Here is a 10206-nt window from a genome sequence, read left to right on the forward strand (position 1 = left end):
ACTGAGCTTGCAACCCAGGCATGTCCCCAGACCGGGAATGGAACTGTGATCTCCTGGTGCATAGGTCAAAGCTCAACCACTGAGCCACACCGGGGAGCAAGAACTGGTATTTGTCTTACTTGGTGATGGTGAGGAGCACAAATAGCAGTGGAGGTCCCAGGGTAGGGACAAGGGGAGAGCAGGGATCAGAGAGGCTGCCCCAAAGTCAGTGTCCCCACAGGGGTGAGGAGGAGGACACAGGGACCCAGGCATGTGTTGATCTTTCACTCTGCAAACTGGTCCAAGAACTTGAGGTAGGCCTGGCGCTGTGATGCAGCTGCTGGAATGAAGTGGCCACCAGAGTGGGTGAGAGTGATGGATCCAGTGAATCGGCTAGCCAGTTGCATACTCTCCTGAGAGGGGATGACACGGTCAGTGTCCCCAAAAACATGGAGTGAAGGCAGCGACAAGGGACCCTGCAGGACGGATTCCTGGAGGCCAAGGCCCCGAGGACAGAAACCAGATACCAAGATGATAAACCTCGGCAAGGGGAAACGGGGATCGCCTGCTTGGCCAAGGGCACACACAAGGGCTGCTAGCGCTGCCCCCAGGCTGAAACCAAGGAGCCCATCAAAAGGTCCCAGCACGTTCAGTGCCTGTGCCACCGTCCCCAGGGCTTCTTCCAGACCTCTGCACACGGCGGGCTCTTCCAGCGCGGAGAAAACGTCTGCCCCCTGTTCCGAAAACCACCAGCCTCGAGGCTGCTCCTCCGGAGGGCAGGACCCTACAGAGATACGGGGGATGGGGTGGGGTTAGGGCAAGGGGGATGCAGGAGGAAAGAAATGAGAAAGGGAGGGTTTGGGAATGACAGGGAGAGAAGCAAGTCTGAGGTTGGGAATAGATTGATTGGCAAAGGGAAGGGCGGGCGGAACAAATCAAAGTGTAAACATGGGAGGCTGGGATGAAAGAAATGACAGGTATGGGTAGAATGAAGTGGGAGGGTGGGAGGAATGAATGATAGAGTGGGGGTGCGCTGAAAAGTGTTTTTAGAGACGAGGCAAGATAGAGAGGACTCGAGGCAAAATAGAGAAGACTCGGAACGCATTTCCGGGGCAGGACTCCTCTCACCGGACTCCGGCCCGGCGCCCGCTGGGTCCACGATTGGGTGCGGGCCGCTGAGGCACACAAGCTCGGCGCGGCCCCGCAGCGCCTTCCTCAGCGCTCCCGTCTTCTCGCGGAAGCCCCGCTCGCTCTGCCGGAAACCCGCCAAGCACAACACGCGCAGAGGCTGCGGCGCAGCCATAGTGCGGGGCAGCACGCCAGAGGGGACGGAAACGGCCTCTCCCCGAGCGGAAGTTGAATTACGCGAGGGGCGGAGCCAAAAGGCCGGCAACACCCTGAAGGCGGGCCTCAGAGCGAGCGAGCGTTCCCAAGACCAGGCCAGGCGGCTTGGGGGGGCGCGGCCAACGCAGGGCGGATACCTGAGACTCAGGAGCGTCTCACGGAGCGAGTGGCACCACTTCCTCGTCTCTGCAGCTGCAACCCTCGCAAGTCACGGCTGGAGAAAGGCGCGCGGATCCCTCCTGCATCTGAGTTGCACACTTTGGTCAGGGTCCCACTTCTGCGACGTCGTCGCATGCATTTCCCGTAGCGGCCGCATGGCGGCGGCCTCGGCACGCGTCGCTAGGGAGCGACCACTCCTCCCTCCTTGGGAGTCCCTGCCTACCTTCCCCAGCGCAGGCCGGCGGGGTGCCTGGGAGGGCCGGTCTCGTCCGTGGTTCACCGTCCACGGCCCCAAGGAGCTGCCAGCATAGAAGTCCATGGGGTAGGGCTGCTGCCAGGAAATGTCCCGCAGGGCCACCGCCGCCTAGAGGAGGAAAACCGGACAAAAACATTTGCCAACACTTTTCTGCACAGGATTATTTCATCCTCACAATGGCCTAGAGAGCCTGTTATCAATGTAACACAGAGGGAATGTCAGGCTCAGAGGTTAAGAGACTTGCCCAAGGCCACTCAGCTAGGAAGTGGCTCAGCTGTAACTACTAGCAAGTACTGCCCGCCTACCCCACTCCACTTCAGATCCCTCCCTGACACAACCAGGTGCAAAGTCCACTCCCTCAAATGTTGGTTACCTCGTACGGTGTCAGCAGCGGCTTGGGGAAGGCTGTGCCCCAGTCAATGGAGAGGCGTGGACATGCCACCTGTACCCACCTGGGAAGGGAAGTCGGATCAGACCCGAGGGAGGTCTTCCCCTCTCCTGGGCAGCATGTGAAGAACAGGACTGTGTCCCCAACACGCCCAGTGAATGCTTATTATGAATTCTAAAGTGAAGACGGTAACGTACTGCTGATTAGAATAACTGTAGCGTTGCTTGTCTTCTGTTTCCTTCCCCGACTACACGCTTTCTGAGGGCAGGGCCTGGGCAACTCCTTTGTGATAGTATTCCCAGAATCAAATTTAGTGCCTGGTACAATGCAGATGCCAATGTCATCTCATACAGAACCACTGTGATGGTGCAGTTGTTTGTCAGCTCCGAGACAGACAAAATATGTGTGATCTAGAGCAGCCCCTGCTGGATGAGTGCTCTGTAAATATTAGACTTTCATGATCATGGAAGCAATTCCTATTGACTCCAGCCCTCCATATGTGCAAGGCAGGACCCAAATTCTAAACTTCGCTAGCCAGTCGTAGCTAGATAGATAAGGAGGAGAAACTTACACGTCCACCTGCGGGAGCAGACTGAGCTTGCTGGGGAAGATCTCGGAGAGCAGCAGCCTCACGAAGGGAAGTCCCAAGGCTTGCAGCCTGGATTCCAGGTGCTGGTGGTAGAGGAAGGCAGAGCTGGAGTCGTCATGATCAAGCTGCCAAGGCTAAATTCTTTGGCCTACTGATTTTTCCTACTGCCTGATGGTTTCCCAGTCAGTCCCTTCCCCAGAGGCCATCCCAAGCCCTCTGACCTCCAGAATCTTGGGGCTACCCTGACGGCCCAAAGTGCCCAGGATAAGGCCCCAGGATTTAGCTGAGCGGGCAGTGGCTATGGTTTCTTGGCAGTTAGTCTGCATTTGCTGATGGTCATAGTGCTCTCTGGATAGGACTTTGCTGTATGGATCATATCTGGAAAAGAAGCTGTCAGGGTCACAATGACAGCCACTTGTGGGACTTGGGCTGTACACACAGCTCCCTGACTCAGCCCCTTGGTCTCCTGAACCTTCAGGCTCCATGCAGGTAATTAGGAACAGAGGCAAGCACATGGATTGTCATTGGGAAGACCAGTCCCACAGCAGGGCAGGCAGGAGTGGGAGCGGGTTTTAGGATATCCATGTGAATCCCAGGGGACGGGTAGGTACTGTGCAGCAGCAGCACTAGGTTTGATATTAGATTCAGGACCCAAGTACCTCATATCTTTAGGGCTGGCGGCTGCTAAAGGGCCAGAGAATGAGGATTTGGCTGATTGAGGGCCTCAGTGGCAGAGAATCCCACCCTCCCCCCAACTGGTTGGTCCAGGTCAGCCCATACCGGTAAGCAGGGACATCGGGGTTGGCAATCATGACAGACTCCAGATGGAAGGGGCCATCTCCAAATATCTGCAGGGGGGCCAAAACGGGGCGGTGGTAAGTGTGGTGGGGCAACAGAAGCAGCAGGCACTGGCTTGGGGTACAGAGGACTGCGTTCTTGGCTGGCCGTGCCTCCTGGCTGTATGTGAACTGGAACAAGTCACTTCACCTCCTGAGGTTTTGGTTTTCTTACATGTAAAAAAGGAGCTTGAACTGGATGACCGTAAAGCCCCTCTAGTTGTATGATGCAGAAGCTAAGAACCCCCCCCCAACCTTCTGGGGGTAAAGGCACAGCTGAGGCCAGGTAAGGCTGCTCCAGGCTGTAGAGATCCTCACTTGGAGGTGGGGGGGAGGGGGGAACATATTCTCCCTCGCTCAATACAGACAAGGGAGTAATGTTCAGGGTGTCATCTAAGCTGTAAATGAGGTTCCGGTTACACACTGGCTACTCTCTGCCCTAACTAGCTCCTGGGTCCAGCTCCTGAGTTGTAACAATACTGTTTATTGGACTCGTGCCTGCTGTGCACTGGGCCTGGGCTAAGCACCTGGCATGGATGACTTCACTCAGACCTATCGAATAGTCCTCTAAGCTACCTATACTGTTCCCATTTTACAAGATACAACTGAGGTTCAGGGATGGTAAGAAACTTGCCTACCCCTGGTCAGTGTGGCTCAGTTGGTTGTCCCATGCACCAAAAGGTTGCCAGTTGGTTTGATTCCTAGTCAGGGCACATGCCAGGTTGTGGGCTCGATCCCCAGTAGGGGGTGTGCAGGAGGCAGCCAATCAATGTTTTTCTCTCTCTCCCCCCCTCTTCCTTCCTCTCTCTCTTAAATCAATAAAAACATACTTAAAAGCCCTAGGTGGTTTGGCTCAGTGGATAGAAGAACTTCAGCCTGTGGACCTAAGGGTCCCAGGTTCGATTCCAGTCAAGGGCACATACCTGGGTTGCAGGCTCCTCCCAGGCCCGGGCCCTTGGCAGGGCGCGTGCAGGAGCAACCAATCAATGTTTCTCTCATATCAATATTTCTCTCTGTCTTTCCCTCTCTTCCACTCTCTCTAAAAAAATCAATGGAAAAATATTCTCAGGTGAAGATTAAAGAAAAAAAAGAAACTTGCCCAAGTCACACATCTATGGAGCAGTATATCCAGGGCTCAGCTCTAGGCCTAACCATCAGGAGGCTGTACCCAGCATGCCCTGGGAGATGCTATCTCTAACAGTACCTTCGCAGAACACGAAGAGGCCAAAGCAAGGAAGCAAACCTGCCATGGCAGCGCCTTCTCTGGGAGACCACACCGAATTCTGAGGAATGGCCAACACTCAGGGTTTCCCTCCCAACATGCACGTCAAAGGCCCCAAGGGTGGGCATCTGTGAGCTCAGTTATGCAGACAGAGGCACAAGGGAAATGCCTCTTGGGAAGCAGGACCGCCAGGCCTGGGCTGGCAGCGGGCAGGGGTGTCTATGGGCCGGGGTGTCTATGGGCCGGGGTGTCTATGGGCAGGGGTGTCTGTGAGCACAGCAAGACCCGTGGAACCAGAATCTGCAGCCCCAAAGGTGGGCTAAGGCAGGGGAGTGCCCCTGCCTCCTTTCCTGCCATTAGCTAGGAGCGGGGCTCCCCTCCCAGTCCCAGCCAGGAGCTGTCAGCTCTGAGGTTGGCTGCATTCACACAACATTAAGCATTTCCATTACCTAAAATAATTAGGCAGCAGGAGACACGCTGCTCCTACTTGTTAGCTGTCCGGATGCTAAATTAATGGGGCTACAGCCTGGGTATACCCATCCATCTTCTCCAATTATAGTCCCACCATTTGTAGCCCACCCTCACCCCCCATCAGGCCCTCTGGTTCCTGCCCCACCCTGAGCATAGCCTTCCGGACAGTGGACGAGGGTGCTGGTGAGGGAGACAGGAAATCTGAAACCCTATTTGGACCCCATCTTGCAGGTGACCTTGAGCAAATAGTTAAGGAGTTTTAGACTCCCAGGGTACATTTCTTATGTCTGTAAAATTGACACCCCCATTTTTCACTTACATAACAGCCTCCACCTCTTTGGGCAGGTAGGGTGATGTGCAGCCCAGAATCTCCCCAGGGGACAGGGGCTTACACTGTGGGACACTAATGCGATACTCAGCTTTCAGCTCCTGGGCAACTGCCTGTAGGGAAAACAAGAGAAGGAAAGCAAGTGGATGGGGAGGGAGAGCCAGGGCCAGAGGACCAGCCTCGGCACCTGGCACGGGGACCTAAGAATAGCTTAGAGACTGGCTGCTGTCTGTCCACTTACCTGCAAGGTTGACACAAACTGTATGGTGCTGACCAGAGCCAGGGCACTGGCTGGGGGAAAGGTGCGGCGGATAGAGTCCAGTAGGTGGGTAGTGTCTATCCGGATGTCCACAAAGACATACAACACCCGGAAGTCTTGGGCAGAGGTGTCCATGGGAACTGGGAGGAGGGAAGAGAGAGGAGACTGTGGTTTGGAAGGCAGAAGGCCTGGCCCAGGCCAACGTCTCTGAGAAGCCAATGGCTTCAAGCTGGGGATAGAAGTGGTGGGGGAGGGGGGCGTCACAGGTCTGTTAGAGGCTCCTCCTTGGTCACTTGGGGGGGGGGCGCAGGGGTAAGGGGGCAGCCTGTTATACCAACAGCCTTTCAAACACCTGTATCTGGGACAGCAGCATGGTTTCCAAGGCAACCAAATCCAAAGGAAAGATCCACCTGCAGAGCAGGAAGGCTGAGGCCATCCCAGAAACCAGGAGGGACCTCATGCCTGCAAGCAGGACCAGGCGCTGTGATGGATATCAGTGTGCAATCCTGCCTCCCTACCAGCCCTGCCAGGGTCCAGGTGTCCCGGTCTGCCATACCCAGGCAGCTGTGGCCATAGTGCACCAGGAAGTCAGCTCCCAGGGCCCTTGCAGTAAAGTCATCCACACAGCAAGCCCCGTAGGTCACATCACCCATCACCATCACTTCGGCCTCTGTGAACCTGTGGGGATGGACAACGTGGCACAGTGGTCCAAGGAGCGAGGTGGCAGAGAGATCTAACCCTGTGCAAGGATCTCAGGGCCCAGCGCCTCCCTCTCCACCTCACCCAATTCCTTGGGTAGGCAGCTGCCACTTCTGCCAACAAAGAGTAGGAGGGGCCCAGCTGCCACCTCCTCCAGCCCTGGCAGCAGCTCCTGGAACTATAGCTGTATGGGGATGGTCTCTGTAGCACCTTGATGCCTCTGCTCGGGCTCAGATTGCAAGAGGGACCCCCAAATCTCAGACTGGCAGGCACAGGGTCAAGCAAACACAGACCTCCTGACGCTTCCCACCCAGAGCAGTGAGCATGTACACACATGCAAAGGCACCTGCCCCCAAGTCCTGGCACTGTGGGGTGCGTGGGCATGCATATGTGGGCACACACAGCCTCCCTGATGCCCAGACCCCCTGCTAATCCTCACCCTTAATCAGGGCCCTCTGTGCCCAGGATGGGGGCACCCATGCATAGCTCCCCCATAGCACATGGCACTGCCCACACGCCCCATGTGTCAGGAAGAGTGGGCTCCGGCCAGCACATTGCCAGGAGATCTGCTGCCAGGCCTGAATCACTGTGGGTCGGGGGTGGGTGGGAAGACCCTTCACCCCCCTGAATTCACTATAGGAATGGAGCAGAGGACCAGCTCTTCCCTGAGAGACCCAGCCCTGGGGCAGGCATTCTGGTGCAGTGACTGAGGTCACTCCATTTCTCTCCTGGGGGCGTGGTGGGGAAAGCTGAACTGCTGCCAGGCAGCCCCTCCCCGCCTCCCTCCCCATCCCCATCCCCATCCCCAAATCAGTTGTGCACAAAAGCAGATTATTCAGCTCCTTAGAATGCAGCCCAGGCATCTGAGTCAGCCTGAGCACTTAATTTTTTATAGATTAAAATGTATGCAAATTGGCCCAAGCCCCAGAGAGCATCCCTACGGGACAAGAGGATGGGAGTAGGGAAGGGAGTCTGTGGCAGCGGGATTAGGAGCAGGGTGCGGGGAGGGCAGCAGCAGGGAAGTGGGAGGTTCCCATCACGAGATGACCTCCCCTTTCTCCATTCTCCCTCCCTGTTCCTGTGTGGGTTCCAGATGGCTGAGCACTCACCCCTTCCGCCCAAGGATGGCTCATTGTATTGAAGAAACTTAGAGGAAAGGAGTAGAGGAAATGAATACCATCTCTAAGGCACTTCTCCCCACTAAGCCCCTCCTTCCCCTATTCCCCAAGATGTGCCAGAAATAAAGGTTCCCCTTGGCCAGACCCAGAGCCAGGGTCAGCCTTGAGGATTCTTAGGTTTCTCCTCAGGCCCCACCAACTGCTCTGTCTTAATTTTTCCCTTTGTATGTGCATGGTTGTAAGACAGAGGTCCAGCAGGAAAGAATCATGTCAACAGGCAAAGCTGTAATGGCCATGGGGTCTTGGCTCAGCTCCCTCTCCTGTACCCCAAACCTCACCTTTCCAAGATATCCACAATGGTGCAGGCGAAGAGGAGAAGGCCTTCCGGCATTTGCAGGGCCACTGCAAGACAAAGCAGACACATGAGAGCAGAGGATGGGTAGGTAGAGGCCAGGCAACCGCTCCACCCCCACCCCAGCTCAAAGCTTGGCAGCTTACCCTTCTTGGCCTGGGCCTGCTGGACCCTCCAGATGGTCTTGGGGATCTCAAAGTTATAGTTGGAAGGCAGGACTTGAATAGCTGCCTGCAGCTGGGGGTTGTTCAGGATCTCAGGGGGTATCTGATTGGCCAAGCGGCCCCGAGGGACTCGACCTAGGATTAATGTAGGGCCTGCGTCAGTACCTGGCCAATCGCACAGCCAGACTCAGCTAAGCTGTTAGCTCCACCGAAGTTTCAGTCCCAGATCCCAGACCCCTTGGGGCTCGCCCAGCCATCTTCCCCACTGAGTTCATCCTGCAGCTGCTGGAAAGCAAACTCAAGCCAGGAGGAAACCTGCACAATTCATTTCCATGTTGTGAGATTATTGGGAATCAAAGACTTGAGCCATGAATGGGGTACAGTTCACCCCTTACCTCAGGAGAGCAGAGGTGACACCGGGGGACTGAATTGAGGGGCAAATGGGAAAAACGTCCATACAGCTGCTCCTTGATAGAGAACAGCCCTGAGGAAAACCCAGGAGCCATGGCAGCCCAAGAATTCTGGGAAAATGTGCCTCCTCCCCCAACCTGAGAACACCTTGAAGTTCTGAGGTCCTAGATAAGAGATCTAGAACCAGCACAACTGTTATAAACTCTAATGTAAAAGACTGCCTTCCTGCCCAGCCGGTGTGGCGCAGTGGTTGAGCGTCAACCTGTGAACCAGGAGGTCACGGTTCCATTCCGGGTCAGGGCCCATGCCCAGGTTGCCAGCTTGATCCCCAGTAGGGGGTGTGCAGGAGGCAGTCAATCAATGATTCTCTCTCATCATTGATGTTTCTATCTCTCTCTCCCTCTTATCCTCTCTGAAATCAATAAAAAAATATATATTTTTTAAAAGATTGCCTTCCTTACTTGAGTACACTCATTACGTCTACACTGGTTAATTCCTGCACTCTTCCTTCTCCTCATTTAAAAGGGAAATAAATACCATACGTTTAACTGACTTAGCAAGTTCCCTGGTCCCATTGTTCCACCCCACGAAGAATGGAAACAACATACTCTAGTCAGGACTGTGGGCAAATAGGTTTCAGGGCAGAAAAGTGGCCTCGATCTTTAGGGGACAGTAGTCTAGTGGGGGCAAATGTAGGTAAACAAATAATTACAACCCCTTGATTAAAGGAGAAAACACTGTCGCCCCTAAGCAAAGCTGAAGCCCTTAATCCGCATCCTAGTCCCCACAATTCAGTTTAGGAGCCAGACAGTTCGGAACGTAATAAGGCGAGCAGTTAAGTAAATCAGTGAATACTGGCTGAGTCTGTACTATCTGTGCCGGAACTTCCGTGAGGGCCCTTTGCTCTGATAGGTGGGATTCTCCCAGGCCTGGAGGGTGGGGTGGTGGTGAAGTGGGGAACTAGCATGGCCCATCGGGCCCCGAGGCCAGATGTGAATGTCACCACTAGGGTTTTGTTCAGTCGTGTCAAAGGCCTTGGAGCAACCAGCCCCGTGCTCCTGGGCCCGAGTCCCTTGTGGTTGTTGAGGTGCAGGAGCTGGAACTCTTAGCAGCTCAGTTAGTCCCAAGGACCAGCAGCCGCCGCCCCCTTTAGCACGTGGCTAAAACTCCCGTTTACGTCAGTATTCACGGGAAGAGCGAGGTCCCAGCGTCTAGTCCCTGCACCTGGCACAGGCCTGGTATTCAGTGGGCGCTCAGTAAGTGCCTGGTGGGTGAAACCACGAGCCCCTTCCCTGCAAGCGTTCCCTGCGACCCCCGGGGAAGGCCCGCTGCAAGGCGCCGGGCTCCCCCCTCCCAGCCAGGTCCGTCTTTCCCGTGAGTCTTCCTTCTTCACGCCCCTGCCTGCCGGCCACGCGGAGGGCAGCTTCTGGCTTCAGGACCACACGCTCCCGGGAGGGGCTGCTCACGATCGCGCCCGAAGGCCACACGAGCACCCCTGGGCTCCGGTGACAGCGGCCCAGAGCGAGTGACGGCGGGCCTCCCAGGTCTGGCGAAGAAAGGGGGCTGGTCCCGTCTCTGACTTGGGGAGCCCTACCCGGGGACGCGAGGTCCACAGGCCGCAGCGTCATAAG

At 55.7% G+C, this 10206-nt stretch overlaps 2 protein-coding genes across 2 annotated transcripts in view; both read right to left on the reverse strand.

Annotated features, from left to right (window-relative positions):
* Window positions 1-263: 263 nt before the first annotated feature.
* OVCA2 (ovarian tumor suppressor candidate 2) lies at window positions 264-1282 on the reverse strand. The gene is made up of 3 exons (XM_014529658.1): window positions 1108-1282; window positions 567-763; window positions 264-392 (listed from the first exon to the last, which is right to left on the reverse strand). Exons 1-3 carry the CDS (start codon window positions 1280-1282, stop codon window positions 264-266), a joined length of 501 nt encoding a protein of 166 aa, XP_014385144.1.
* The window catches only part of DPH1 (diphthamide biosynthesis 1), an 11400-nt gene continuing 1494 nt past the window's right edge, over window positions 301-10206 (reverse strand). The window contains 13 exon segments of the mRNA XM_014529331.1: window positions 301-392; window positions 668-763; window positions 1461-1568; window positions 1706-1846; window positions 2112-2190; window positions 2698-2798; window positions 2937-3093; window positions 3496-3563; window positions 5560-5685; window positions 5814-5971; window positions 6388-6509; window positions 7987-8050; window positions 8147-8299. Coding sequence (XP_014384817.1) covers window positions 1479-1568; window positions 1706-1846; window positions 2112-2190; window positions 2698-2798; window positions 2937-3093; window positions 3496-3563; window positions 5560-5685; window positions 5814-5971; window positions 6388-6509; window positions 7987-8050; window positions 8147-8299 — 1259 coding nt within the window. The 3' untranslated portion in view covers window positions 301-392; window positions 668-763; window positions 1461-1478.

The sequence above is a fragment of the Myotis brandtii genome, unplaced genomic scaffold (genome assembly GCF_000412655.1).
Source record: "Myotis brandtii unplaced genomic scaffold, ASM41265v1 scaffold1167, whole genome shotgun sequence".
NCBI classification, from domain to species: domain Eukaryota; kingdom Metazoa; phylum Chordata; class Mammalia; order Chiroptera; family Vespertilionidae; genus Myotis; species Myotis brandtii.

Excerpts from the sequence above, each read along its gene's own strand:
- OVCA2 (XM_014529658.1), bottom strand. The coding sequence starts at position 1,282 with ATGGCTGCGCCGCAGCCTCTGCGCGTGTTGTGCTTGGCGGGTTTCCGG. Across the intron at positions 764-1,107 it reads GGGCGCCGGGCCGGAGTCCG|GGTCCTGCCCTCCGGAGGAG; the intron begins GTGAGAGGAGTC and ends GTATCTCTGTAG. Across the intron at positions 393-566 it reads GGGCAGCGCTAGCAGCCCTT|GAGAGTATGCAACTGGCTAG; the intron begins GTGTGTGCCCTT and ends ATCCCCTCTCAG.